Consider the following 14,836-nt stretch of genomic DNA (forward strand, 5'->3'; position numbering starts at 1 on the left):
GGTGTCTGGCTTCAAGCATAGAACACAAAATTCTCCTGGGCAGGGATCATATCTCATACTTCTTTGCATTCCACAGTGCTCAGAGCAGGCCATGTACTTAATCAATGTTTGTTGAACAAAATCACATCACGGCAAACATAATTAACCTTTCTCACTACCTTCTCCCTCTGTTTTTATATCAAGAGCCTCCCATCTTCTCATTCCCAGACTGTGGGCTCTCACAGCAGGAGGAATCAGATATTTGTTTTCATAGAGGCTGGGTCTTTGTTTTCTCTGGTATGCTGCCTCTAGATCAGATATTCTCTGCCTCCCAGATTTTCTCTCTGTTGCTTTTCTTGGTTTCTTCCCTGTGTCAGTGCAAAGCTACCAACAGAGAGGGGATGCAAAGAGGGATGGGAGGGGTTGAAAACGTATGAACTGAATCAGTTGGCAAGTGGATGAATTAGGAAGAATGTAGATGGCTGGTGCGTACTGATGCCCTCTCATTGTTATGTGTTACAGTCTTTTTTGACTGATGCAGGTGGTACTTTGTCATTAATGTTGGTATTCAATGTAACTGGGCTTGGGCTATTCAATTGTATTAAATAAATGTTTTAGAACCAGTAATGCAAGAGGTACTCATGATCTTAATCTTGTTTCAACAGAAATGTTTTAATACTTGCTTTTTCAGCTTCATTTCTTATAAATGTGAGAGATCTATAGCTTTAGAGGGTTCCTCTTAGATTGAGTAATCTACATTTCTGTTTTAGCAGGAAACAACCTCCTTGACCTCCACCGCAGCAACTTCTTACTTGNAAAATTAAAGAATTTGGTTATTTTAAATAAACAGCATATTTCAAACTGATGCAGAGTTTTGAATCCCTCCACGGTTATCTCATAACGCTGGTACTTTCTGAACTATTGTAAAAGTGCCGCCAGAGAAGGATACAATGCATGTTGAGCTGGGAAGTCGGGGCACTGCCTCCTGCAATCTGTAAATGTGTCTGCTGCTAAGTACATGCTACCTGAGCATCCTGGCACCCATATAAGCCTTGGGGATGCATAATATGCCTTCTCTGCATCGTCACATATACATATTACATATATGCAGAAAGAAAGAATTAACATGCTTTCAGCAGTTTCCTAAGACAATACTTAAGATAAGCCATGAAAGAAAAATTCATTTTATCACACTGATCTTAAACAATGAATGCTCTTGGTTGGAAACAGTTATGCCTGTCAGAGTATTCAGATGATTTCCTTAAAAAGTAGTAAAGTGGTGCCGATAACACCAGCAACAGGCCCTTCCCCTGAGACCTAGGTTTGCTATCTGGAGTCTGTTGGGTAGACTGTTATTTTCCCCATTTCTCCTGAGAGGTTCGCTCTAGTTCTCCTAGGAATGACTCTTCCTAGGGGGTGGGGAAGGGGGACACACACACACACACACACACACACACACACATACCAACATCTTTTTTCCTACACTATGTTTTCATTTTTTACTTCATTGTAATCCAACTCTACAAGCTGTTTGATGAGAAGTGGTTCCTAAGCACCCACGTCTCCTGAGAGAAACCAGGGGTGGTTTCTATGAAAACATGGTACCAATACTTGGGAAATGTCAGTCAAGACATAAGAAAGGATTTGCTCAAAATATTGTCAGGAACTGACTAGAAGTAGAAAAGAGCTACGTTTTGAGTTTTGGCTTGGGAAAGGAGGCCAGGAAAGGGTATGGGATACAGAGACAGTAATTCAGGAAGGCAAAGCACATGATGTTTTAAGAAGGATGGCAGCTTTTCATTATTCCATGGAAGGTAACCACAGGCAGGGGAAACAAATTAAACCAGAAAAGAGCACATGGTAGGATGGGAACAGAGTATTCCTGTGCCCTGTTGATTTCCCCTAATCGTTACTATATATATATTATTGATGGGAACTGAGTATCCAGGTGCTTTGTTGATTTCCCCCAATCTATAGTCCATATACATAGTATTGATGTCTTCTCCAGGATCAATGAAGAGCCAGAAGTTTAATGTCAGTCTTACACTGTATGATCTATTAAGAATTTCCACGTGACTGGAAGGCCTAAGGAAGCACAGCTCCAGCCATAATGTAGCGATCTCCTGACACTGCATTTTCAATTTCCTTTAAGCTACACAGATGTTTCATAGTGACGACTGTTAGGACAAAAGGGGAGAGAGAAGGAAGGCGATCTGAAGATGGGTCTAGGGACATCAGTGGGTGTCCTTGACTTATCACTCTTCTACAGAGCGGTGTGGAGATGGCAGAGCCCCTCGGGGAACAGGCAGTGCTCGATCCCAGCCACTAAAGCAGGGATGGCCCCACAGAGGAGGGTCCCGAGGGACGGGAAGGTGGCAGGGGACTTGGGGTGTTACCTCTCCAGCGCTGTAACTCCGGAGCCTCTGGAGGTGCTGTCGATGTGTCAGGTGATTGGGAAGACGACCATTCTGAAGAGGGATTCGGGGGTCAATGAAAGTGGTGGCTCGACTGTTGTGGTCCACGAAAAAAGACTGCGGACAGACCAATAAAAAGAACACTGTGTGAGAATGAGCCAGAATGAAGTCAGTGATGTAAGGGAACGACACAGGGCTCAGTCTTCATGTTTATTTCTGTCCCTCCTTTTTATCTGCTCAAAACTACACTGAAGACTGGGGCACCAGGCGTCTGTTTGCTCAGTAGTTGAATGAAACAATACCAGTCATTGATGAACACTTTACAGTACAGAGTTACGGAGTCATGATCACAACATTTTATTTATGATGGAAAAGAAGCGAAATGGAGCCTTTGATACAGTAAAATAACTAGTAATTCATAATTTGTGAAGCATTCTACTTATTTTTAAACAAGTGCTCTTTTTTGGTTAAAGAATTAGCACAGTCTCACTGAGAAGAAACTTTAAAGGGATAAAAAAGTAAGAAGAAAACGAAAATCATTCTAAATGTCACAATCTAAGGGTAATCACCAAAATATTTTGATGAGTTTTTTCCTTTTTTTTCTTCTCCGATGCAAATATACAATTATCCACATCTTTTCCCCGCATTGGCAGTTACAATTTTGTTGGAAGATTTTTTTTTCACCTATTATTTTATGAGCATTTCCCTAAGTCATTAGACATTCTTTTAACATGGAATTTTATTAAGTATATGGTACTCAGCTTGATGGATACATAATAATTTCAGTACCTTCTGTCATTGGACATTTTATGTTTTTACTGTTTTATTTTATTTTATTTTATTTTTAAAAAAGTTTTAAATGTTTTTCATTTATTTCTGAGAGACAGAGAGAGAAAGACAGCGTCAGCAGGGGAGGGTCAGAGAGAGGGAGACACAGAATCCAAAACAGGCTCCAGGCTCTGAGCGGTCAGCACAGAGCCCGACGTCGGGCTCGAACCCATGAACCGCGAGATCATGACCTGAGCGTAAGTCAGACACTTACCCGACTGAGCCACCCAGGCGCCTCACGTTTTTACTGTTTTAAAATAATGCTTCAATAAACACTCTTCATAAATCTTTGCAGCATGTCTGATTACATGTTCCAATATATGACAAAAGTTATTTTTTAAATCTAAAATTACTTCTCATAAAAGAGAAAATTAATACTTTCTTAAAAAAACCCTTTTGTACTACTAAGCAATCTTTCAAATACTGTCTTTTGAACAAAATGTAATGTTTGATAAAGGTGACTTGCTCTTAAAGACCTCAACCAATGCTCGTTTTAGACATGTTCAGCTGTCACCTGATAGAAGTAGTCAAAGGAATTGTATACAGATTTAAAAATTATTCTTGGGGGGGCGCCTGGGTGGCTTAGTCGGTTGGGCGTCCGACTTTCGCTTAGGTCATGATCTCGCGGTTCGTGGGTTTGAGCCCCGCGTCGGGCTCTGTGCTGACTGCCAGCTCAGAGCCTGGAGCCTATTTCACAGTCTGTGTCTCCCTCTCTCTCTGACCCTCCCCTGCTCACGCGGTCTCTCTCTCTTTCCTAGAAATAAATAAAAATATTAAAAAAAAACTATTCTTGGGAGGTACGAGCTTACAATTTCAAGTACTAGATGTCATTATAAACAAGCCTCTTTTGTAGGCCCTATAGCCTACAAAATAGCTAGTTTTAGGAAGAGCTCTATAAAACGGAAGTGGTTTCATTATGGAGACCAAAAGATTGAGAGAACAGAGTAACTCCCGTAATACCATGTCAGTCAGTATCTGTGGCTTGCAGTAAAATTCCCAGGACAGCATCCCACACAGATTGAAAAAGGGCTGCACGTCCAGTAAGTTGGATGGGACTGAAGAAGACATGCTTGAAAAACTAGGCTGGGTGGCTCCAAAGTGACACTAGTGATATCAAAAAGACGAGTAAAGAATCTGAAGAAGAAAAAAGTGTGAGTGGAGGAAAAAAAAAGTGTATCAACATGTTTACATAATGAGATTTTAAACACACAACTGTAAGCTAAATTCAGTATTTCAAGGTGACTTTTTATTACTCAACTATATGCCTGCACGTTTATAAATTAAAGTTAAATGGGTTTCTTATATTTGTGCATACGTGGCAATTCTTTAGTATAATTCCTAAAAGCTGAGTTAAAAGAAAAATTTTGCTTATTGATCTATATTAACAAATTACCTTCATGAGAGGTGTACATATTTATTCTCTTACCCTAAATCCATGAACACTTTTCATGGATTTCACAAATGCTGAGTATTTGAAAGACTTCTTAGGCTGAATGGTAAATAATGCTGAATTATCATCTACAGGGAAAACCAAACATTTTCTCAGGCTTATTGGTCACTTTCTTCATTGGAGTACTGGTGACTTTGTTCCCTTTTGTATTGCTGTTGTTGGGATGTTAAGGCTTTCTTATTTATTTCTAAATGTGCTTAAAGTTTAATTATTTTGAGAGAGAGAATGCAAGCGGGGGGGGAGGGGCAGAGAGAGAGAGAGAGAGAGAATCCCAAGTAGGCTCTGTGCAATCAGTGCAGACCCTGATGTGGGGCTTGAACTCACAAACCATGAGACCATGACCTCAGCTGAAGTTGGACATGTAACCCACTCAGCCACCCAAGCGCCCCATCTTCTAGATTTTCTAACTTTGATTTCAAACATTTACATAACTAGGTATACCTTTTATTTTTAAAATTTCCCTGCATCTCTTATAACTCATTCCTTGGTTTTATTTACTATTTTCCTTAGATTGATTTATTTCTCTTCTAAGCAACTCTTACATTTATTTGATATTGTTTTCCAGTTCACGCACTTCTGGGTTTTGTCAAATAGATTTTGAAATAAATTTTTGCTTCAATTTCTGTTCCTTTTTTTTTAACCTTCCCTAAGTTATTAATTTGAAAGCTTATATTTTAATGTTTTTCTTGCTTAATAATAAAAACCAATGTGCTCAATCCTTTCAGTACAGTCTTAACATTTTATTAAGTACTGGTGACCTGCATTTTCAATAATTTTTCAATGGTTTGTAAGTCTTGATTTCATTTAAAACCCAATAGTCATGAAGAGTATTGTTTTGAATTTCCAACTGGCAAATAGTTGGTTTTTGATGGTTGTGTTGTTATTGTTTATTTTTGTTGTTGCTTCAAGTTTTTATTTAAATTTCAGTTAGTTAATATACAGTGGGATATTGGTTTCAAATGTAGGATTTAGTGATTCAACACTCACATATAACACCCAGTGCTCTCATAACAACTGCCCTCCTTAATCCCCATCAACCGTCTAGCGCATGCCCCACCCACATCCTTCTTTCTATCAGTCCTCAGTTTGTTCTCTACATTTAAGAGTCTGTTTTTTGGTTTGCCTTTCTGTCTGCCCCCCTGCCCCATGTTCATCTATTTCATTTCTTAAATTCCACATACTAGTGGAACCCTATGGTATTTGTCTTTTTCTGACTGACTTTAAATTTATTGTTTAAAATTTAGCTCTATTGCTTATGGCCATAGAATGTGACCTGAGTATTTTATGCCTTTTTGTTTACTTTGTGTTATGGAATATTATCCCCTAAAAAAAATTCCATAGGATCTCGTAAAGAAGTTGTAAACTGTTTTCTTCCTTATTAAAAGAATTGTGGTAAAATGTATAAAACACAAATTTTGCCCTTTTAATAATTAAGTGTATAATTTAGTGGCATTAATTACATTCTGAGTGTCATGCAACCATCACTACTATTCATTTCCTGAATTTTTTCATCTTCCCAGACTGAAACTCTGTGCTCATCGAACACTAACCCCTCATTGCCTATTTCCCCCAGTCCCTGGGAACTTCTATTCTACTTTCTGTCTCTATGAATTTGACTGTTTTTAGGTATCTCATGTGAGATATAATACTTGTCTTTTTGTTTCTGGTCCATCCATGTTGTAACGTGTCAGCATTTCATTCCTTTTTAAGGATGCATAATCTTCCACTGTATGTACATACATTTTGTTTATCCATTTGTGTAACTCTATTTTTTTCCACCTTTATTGACAAATAAAATTGTATGTAACTAAGCTCTATGTTAGCTCTGTTTTTAACAGCAGTGTATATGTTCCATCAAGACACAATTATATTATTCAAATCCTGACTTATTTTGTCTACCTGTCAAACTGATGGACATAAAACACATTTTCCTACTGTGTATTTATTTCATTTCCTTTTGTATCTCTCTTTGAGTTTTCTTTGTATGATATGTTATTTCGCTCATAAGATATATGATTATTGTATCTTTAGTTGTGCCATTGATTAATATAAAATCTTACTTTGACTCCATTTAATGGCTCTGGATTTGAACTTTCCTTTGCATGGTATGAATATACCACCACTGATTTTCCTGTTATTGTTTTCCAATTCTATTAACATTTATTCTTTTATTTTTTAAACTCTCCGAATCATTTCTTGGGTATGTCTTTTAATAAGCTGGATCTGTTTGTTACTAAATCTGAAAGTGTTTTTGGTATGCAGATTTATCCTATTTCCACCTATCACTATGACTATTATGCTTGGCTGCACTTCTGTTATTTTATTTTTATTATTTCCAATATCTTTGCTTCCTGGTGTTTGGTGTTTTGCTATGTAAATTGTATTTTGCTTGATTTTATTTTTGTAGGAACGTGAAACAGAAAATCTTGCCCTCAATGGTACAAATAGCTGCCTTTTAAGTCGATCAAATAACTATATTTAGCCCTTGTTTTTCAAATTATCCAATTTGACTCCTCTTACACTCAACTGGGGACTTGGCACAACTTTCCTTGCCCCGTTCTCTGGCCCTCTTCCTGATTCCTCGTCAATTTTTTCCAGGCTAGCGATAGGATTGAGATTGTTCTTATGCAATTATTCCATCTTCCTTATATATATCTTCCCATATTTTATTGAGTCTTTTCCAAAATATTTTAAAGCATTTTAAAAGCAATTATTTATATTAAGATTCCTGTATTTGATTGATTTAAATATTTACCACCATAGTCCATTTATATTATGTTTTCCCTGTTATTGATTTCTTGTTCTGCTGCATTTGGAAAATGGTTTTTGGTGTTTTCTTCGGACAGGCAAAAGAATATGTGAGCTCTGAAATCTTGCACATGAGGTTGTATTTCTAGTGTCTTCACACTTGAATGACACCAATTTGTCTGGTAATGGATTTGTGGGGCTATAATATTTTCTCACCAATAACCTGCACTCTTTACCCTGTGGATTTCTATAGTTGAGTTGCATAGATGGGAAAGTTTTAAGCTTGTCTGATTTTTATCCTTTTTAAGGTAACTTTCATATTATCATGGCTATACATTGATAAGATTTTTTTAAATCTCCATTTAAAGACATTCCAGAGTATGTGTAGATATAGAATTTCTTTTAATTAATTTTACCATAACTCAGAGAGCCCAATTAATCTGCCTACTTCAACAATTTATTTTAGGGCACAGAGTTTTATTTTCAATTTTTAATTAATAATTTAATTTAATTCATATTTATATTTAGTATTTAATTTTTGCTGTTGTTCCTATTATTCTGGTTTCTTCTTTAGGAACATCTATAGATTATTCATTAAACAGAGATGCTTATTGAGTGCCAATTATATGCTGGGAATATTCTAGGTCCTTGAGGTTTCATCAATGAGCAAATAAAGACACCTGCTCTTAAAGAGCTCAGAATTCTGCCAGGAGAAACAGAGAAAACAGTAAATCTAGCAAATACTTAAATTATATGGTGGAGCACATGGGTTAAAGATCTTGGGATGCTTTTGGCATTAAATTAGGTGGTTAGGGTAGGCCTCCCCGAGAAGGCGAGATCTGTTCTTTTTGATTTTTATTTTTTTTAAACCTTATCCCTCTTTGTTTACAATCTGGTTCCTTCCCTCACTTTGAGGCTTGTTTCCATGTTCTGTATCAGCGATTTGACTTTATACAGCATCAGTTCTACTGTTTTATCCCTATGCTATTACATTTTGTTTTTCCTTGCAATCTTAAAATGTTTACTTTCAGTCTGCTTTTTCTTTTTAATGTTTATTTACTTGTTTTGAGAGAGAGATAGAGGAGTGAGCAGGAGAGGTGTAGAGAAGGAGACAAAGAGAAATCTAAGCAGGCTGTACATTGTCAGTGTAGAGCCTGATGCAGGGCTCAAACCCATGAACTGTCAGATCATGACCTGAGCTGAAACCAAGGGTCAGATGGTCAATTGACTGAGCCGCCCAGGTGCCCCTTTTTCTTTCTTTTTAAAAATTATACGTGTAACATGAGACTTACTCTCTTAACAAAAATTTAGTTGTACAGTATTAAGAGCACAGAATAGAACAGTATTGTTAACACAATGTTGTGCAACAGGTCTCTAGAACTTACTCATCTTGAGTAACTGGTAAACTGCACCTGTTGAACCTGAACTCCCCATCTCCTCCTGCACCAGCCACTGGCAGCCACCACTGTGCCCTGTTACCCTGGGGCTATTTCAGATACTTCATATAAAGTGCAGCATTTGTCCCTCTGAGGCTGGCTCATTTCACTGAACATAAGGTCTTCTAGATTCATCCACCTTGTAGCAGGTGTCAGAATTTCCTTCATTTTTAAGGTTGAAGAAAATGCCCTATTTTTTATAAGTTTTAAACTCCAGTTAATTTACAGTGTAATATTAATTTCAGGTGTACAATATAGTGATTCAACGCTTTCCTACATCACCCAGTGCTCATCACAAGAGCACTCAATAGTCCCCATTACCTGTTTAACCCATCCCCCACCCATTTCTCTTCTAATTATCACTGTGTTCTTCATAGTTAAGAGTCTATTTCTTGGTTTACCTCTCTTTTCTCCATTTGCTCCTTTGTTTTGTTTCTTAAATTCCACATATGAATGAAATCATATGGTATTTGTCTTTCTCTGATTTATTTCACTTAGCATAATATTCTCTAGTTTCAACCACGTTGTTGCAAATGGCAAGATATCACTTTTTTTTTTATAGCTGGGTAATATTCTATCGTATATATATGCCATATCTCCTTTATCCATTCATCAGTCTATGGACATTTGGGCTCTTTCCATTGTAGGGTAGTCGTATTTTTAACTTTCTGAGGAATCTCCATACTGTTTTCCAGAGTTTTTGCACCAGTTTGCATTTCCACCAAGAGGAAATTCATTTCCAGTGCAAGAGGGTTCCTCTTCCTCTACATCCTTGCCAACACTTGTTTAACACTTAGGTCTTAATAAAAGATGTTACTTGAAAGACACATTATGTACTGTGTAATTTCATTGAATTAAAAGCAGCGCTCTTCCCATATGCTTCTACATACAAGTTTACAAACACATCTTTATTTAAAGTTTTTATTTTAATTCCACTTAGTTGACATTCAGTGTAATAATATTAGTTTGAGGTATACAATATGGTGATTCAACACTTTCTTACATCACCCGGTGCTCATCACAACAAATGCACTCCTTAATTCCCATCACTTATTTCACCCATCCCCCCACCCACTTCCCTTCTTATATACCACATTTTCTTTACCCATTCATCTGTCGGTGGACATTCAGTTTGTCTTCGTATTTTGGTTATTGTGAATAATGCTTCAAGGAACACGGGAGTGCGGACAGCTCTTTGAGACTTTGATTTCAATTCTTTTGGATATATACTCAGAGGTGGGATTACCAGATCATAGAGTAGTTCTTTTTTCTTATATCTGCTTCCTCTCAGCTTTTTTTTCTGTGTGTGGCTGCTGCTTCTTGCTCAGTAGCAGTCAAGTTCTCCTAAACATTTTGTGAATAAGCAGATACCTTTGAAATGCTTCTGTTTTCTGAAGAAAACTACACTATGAGATATATTTTTTCTCACATAAGGATTCTGTTTCCTTCATGTAGTAGTTAAGTCTTCTTAGGCTCCTTTTAATTTTGCTGTTGTGTGTTCATTCCTTTGTAGAGGTTGCCTCTGCCTCACGTCGGCCACAGACAGGACCTTACCTGCCCCCAAACCTGCAGCCCTACTCCCTCTCTGGATGATGAGCCTCCTCCTCAGCTCAGGCCTAGACCCACTTGAGACTCACACACAATCTCTACTGAAGTTGGCGGGAGGCTGTGTGGGAGGCTGTGTCTTTTCCAAGACAACAGATGAGTCAGATGCCATTTGGCCCTTTACTCCAGGCTTCCTGGGGCGGCACAACTCTCAGAGGTCTGGCTCTGTTGCCCTTCGTGCGGAAGATCATGCATTCAAAGACACCAAATAGCTAGTCTTGGTCCTTCTATTCCTACCAAGGTAGACACTAAAAACAAAGGCTGTCGTCTCTGCTTGTGTCAATAAAGCAAGACGCGGATTGGCTAGAGTGAGGGACGAGAAGGTGATGTGGCATTCTGGAACCTGCTCTGGCCAGCTGTGAAGGTGACTTCTGCAGAGAGAGCTATCACTACACCATTTGCCAGTGAGCAGTGTTCCTAAATCCCAGAACGTGCGGCACGTTCTTTCCAAGTCAGAGGGCTGAGCCTGCAGGATACTGTCCAAATACATTTTTCTCAACCCATTCACATCACTGATGGGCTTTAGAAATGAGGTATTCTTGCATTCTTCCCAGGCGCCAGTCTTGATGTTGGATTTTTGTGTGTGGATATTTCCCACAGCATCAAGAGGAAGAACAGCAGATATTACTAATCTGCTGCATTATCATGGATTCCCCCATCCACTTATTTGCTCTTTACATCTAGCTAAACAATCATGAAGGCAAGCATTATTCTGCTACTTTATGATAAAATGGGGTTCAGAGCAGTAAAGGGACTTGCCTACAGTCACGTGTTTAGAATGGAAGGAGGCAATCCTGGACACATCCCCCTCCTCCTATTTTCCCCACTATCCTCCATTGTTGCTCTCTACTGTGTGGGTTGTGATGACACATTTCTCTTTTTAAAAATATTTTTTTTAAGTTTATCTATTTTTGAGAGACAGACAGACAGAGAGACAGAGTGTGATTGGGGGAGGGGCAGAGAGAGAAAGGGAGACACAGAATCAAAAGCAGGCTCCAGGCTCTGAGCTCTCAGCACAGAGCCTGGCGTGGGGCTCCAACCAGGGAATGGCAAGATTATTACCTAGGCCGAAGTCGGATGCTTAACCAACTGAGCCACCCAGGCACCCCTGTGACGGCACATTTCTAATTTAAGGCTACTTTCCTCCAACAACTCAGTACATTAGGTATGCCTCTTAGAAATTCTGTCTGCTAACTGAGTCTGTGTGTGCTCAAGTAATAAGGAGTTAGACCATTTTGGATGTGTCTGTATATAGTTTTACAGCTGGTTTGTATCATAACTGAAAGCAGAACTCAAGTCCTCTCATTTTATTTTATTTTTTAATGTTTATTTATTTTTGAAAGAGATACAGAGTGCAAGCAGGGGAGGAGCAGAAAGAGGGAGACACAGATCCGCAGCAGGATCCAGGCTCTGAGCTGTCAGCACAGAGCCCAACGCGGGACTCGAACACATGAACCGCGAGATCATGACCTGAGCTAAAGTCAGACGTTTAACCGACTGAGCCACCTAGGCTCCCAAGCCCTCTCATTTTAGATGCAGACTTTTTCTTTCTTGTATATGATCCCATCTCACTAAACAGAATTAGAGGGAAAATGTTTTGCCAGAAATATGCATTTTAAGATGACTAAAATTCTTGGTGCGTGTCTCAGCTGCTGTGCTTCTTTGCTAGTGTGATGACCAGGAGGCCACGTGGATCATGGAGGGCCAGGGCTGATGGCACTGGTATGTGTGGGGGGTTCCCTGGCATTCCACCAGGCCTCCTGCTGTTTGAATCCTAATGTGAGAGCTGCAGTCATGGCCTAATGGTGATCTGAGGCTAAGCAAGGTGATTGCATGAGCGCGGGCTATTTGCATAATAAACCCTAATGACCCCTTCTGCTCATCGATTCACAGTGGTATACTCCTGGCAGCTTAGTTAACGAATCAATGTAAACAGGGCCACCACAGACCACTGAGATGATGGGTGTGCACCCCAGCTCTGATAAGATGCTCCTTTACTTTCTGTTCTGGCTCAGGCTTTATTTCCCACCCTAACACACATTTCCAAGTCCTCACAGCATAAACCACTGTCATTCTCCAAGTGGAGACACATATGGTAAAAGAGGAGGTCCTGAGGAGCAGATTCTGGGGAAGGTGGCCTTTCTACTACACAAAGCAACCCTGGCCCCCATCTCAACTGTCTTCCAACTCATCCAACCACTCGGGGGCCGATGGGATAGTCTTATGGAACTGACACACTTGCATTAGTGGAAATCCCTTCTCCACACACTCCAGAGAGCCAGGCTCTGAGACATGCTAAGGGGTTTGTAGGGAGGAATTTGTGGGTCCCAGGGGACAACGATGCCCTATCAACCCACTTTGGGGAACAGTGGCTTTGCACATTCACCATCACAAAGCACAGGAAGTGCGTAATGCAGTTTCCCACGGAGATGTGGCTTCTGACAAAATTTCTGATTCCTTTGACCCCAAGAGAGGGAGGGATTCTGCCTACCACGGATCCTAAAGGAATACCCCGAGACAATTCTTTAATAAACTGTGAAGCCTGCCCTATGAATACATGGATGTGACTGATAGTGATTAAGAAGAAAAAACATGTTTGCTTTAGCGAACTCAGCTAGGTTTCCAAAGCATCACTGGGAAAGATCGATTTAGGTTAAGGTCACACAAATGCAAAATGCAAGCCAATAACATCACATGGGCCCAACACACCCTACCTGTTTGCGAGGCTGTTTTAATGAGAACTGAAGGCTTATTAGGAACATCACAACAAGTAATCTAATAATGTCACTCCCGTTTAACTAATAATTTCATTCCCTGAGAGTTAGCTGTCTAAGGAGGTGTAACAACAGAACAGGCTCTGGTTTCAAGTTCCAAACATAAATTTAAAAACACGGAGGCAGTAGTTCTCAACTGGGCATGATGATCATATCCTCCAGGGGACATACAGCAAAATCCCAAGTTGGTGGGGATGCTATTGGTATTAGTGGGTAGAGGCCAGGGATGCTGCTAAACTTCCTACACAGCATGGAAACCCTGCTGTGAATAGGTACCTCTCTCTTCCTCCTGGTGGCTGAGGGTACATCTCTGAGACACAGACTTTCCTGTCCTCACTGATCCCCCTCCTCACTGTCTCATGGGTCTTCTCCTTCATGTAAGGAGCCTGTTTGATGACAGGCATACTCACCTTTCCCTGCTGGTCTGTTTTGATCTCCCAGCCCCGGGGCAATTCCAGCCGCGTGTCTGCAAACATGTTGATGAAATTCACCAAGTCACGGTTGTGCTGGTAGCGTTCAAAATTGCGAGCATCCCGTCGGACTTTCAGAATCATGTGCTTTAAGCAGGTGCTACTGGTGAAGACTCGGTAGGCACCCTGAGAGGGAGGGGGTCAGGCCAATCGGGGTGGGGTGTGGGAGGGGGTGGGTAAGAAAAACACAGACCAGGTACACTTTGAGTGCCATACAGTGTAACTTGATAGCTAACACAGTGAGTTATCGTGAGCCTTGAGGGGGAAACCTCAGAGGTGGAGATCTTGCCCCCAAATTAAATGTGCCTCCTAAACATATGTGGGCCTGTTGGCAATCTCTACCTGAAGCTCCTCTGCAGCCTTGGACACTGTCGACCCACCTCCGGGTGCATCTCAAAGGCTCCCCTGCCCCCCCGCTCCGTCAGCACTGGGCTGGGCTTTCTTGAATCTCCCTCCACCACTGGGAACATTGCTCCCTTCCTTCTCTGTCCGCCCAGGTCTGCCCTTGCTCCTCTTATAGGTCTATAACAATTAAGGTCTGTGGGGATTTAAGGCTGGACTTTTGCGTGCAGATGGGTTGGAGATGAGAAGAAGGGAAGAAAGTTTCAGGAGTTTCTAATTGCACCAAATGACAATTTTATGGCTCACAAGGCTGTTGTAAACATGGCGAAAGCAAGCACTGCTTGCTGGCCAGAGGCCATCTGGTACCCAGTGCTCCAGGGCATCAATATCTGGCATCCTTGGCCCCCTTTGTGACTCACCCCTGCACTAGTGGATGGCTGCTCTGGGTCTAACAATGGATGTCCCGGGGGCTTCTCAAATATAACCTGCTAAAACCTGGTCTTCTCTCCAGCCACAGCCTCTGTCACTAATCAAACAATTGCACCTGCTAGTGGAGACACCCCTTAACTCAGGTCCCCAAAGCAGAAAGGACTCAGAGTTTCTCTGAGTCCTCACTCCCACCCTTCCTCCCTCACAGTGGTCTCCGTTTCCATTCTCCTGGCCCCTTCCTTAAGGCGGACCTCGATCATCTCTCACTTGTGAGGATGGATCAGTCTCCAGCCTCACAGCTCCATCCTTCCTGCACTTCTGCTCGAGAAGATGTTGAATCAAACACTGGACTGTGTAACAC

At 40.6% G+C, this 14,836-nt stretch overlaps 1 protein-coding gene across 1 annotated transcript in view; it reads right to left on the minus strand.

Moving 5' to 3' along the window:
* HECW1 (HECT, C2 and WW domain containing E3 ubiquitin protein ligase 1) overlaps window positions 1-14,836 on the minus strand; it is a 249,067-nt gene that overhangs the window by 73,026 nt on the left and 161,205 nt on the right. The window contains exons 13-14 of the mRNA XM_077781155.1: window positions 13,645-13,830; window positions 2,376-2,510 (exon numbers count right to left, since the gene is read on the minus strand). Of these exons, the coding sequence (XP_077637281.1) occupies window positions 2,376-2,510; window positions 13,645-13,830 (321 nt within the window). The remainder of the gene's footprint in view (window positions 1-2,375; window positions 2,511-13,644; window positions 13,831-14,836) is intronic.

Source organism: Crocuta crocuta, unplaced genomic scaffold (assembly GCF_008692635.1).
Source record: "Crocuta crocuta isolate KB4526 unplaced genomic scaffold, BGI_CrCroc_1.0 scaffold108, whole genome shotgun sequence".
Classification (NCBI taxonomy): Eukaryota; Metazoa; Chordata; class Mammalia; order Carnivora; family Hyaenidae; genus Crocuta; species Crocuta crocuta.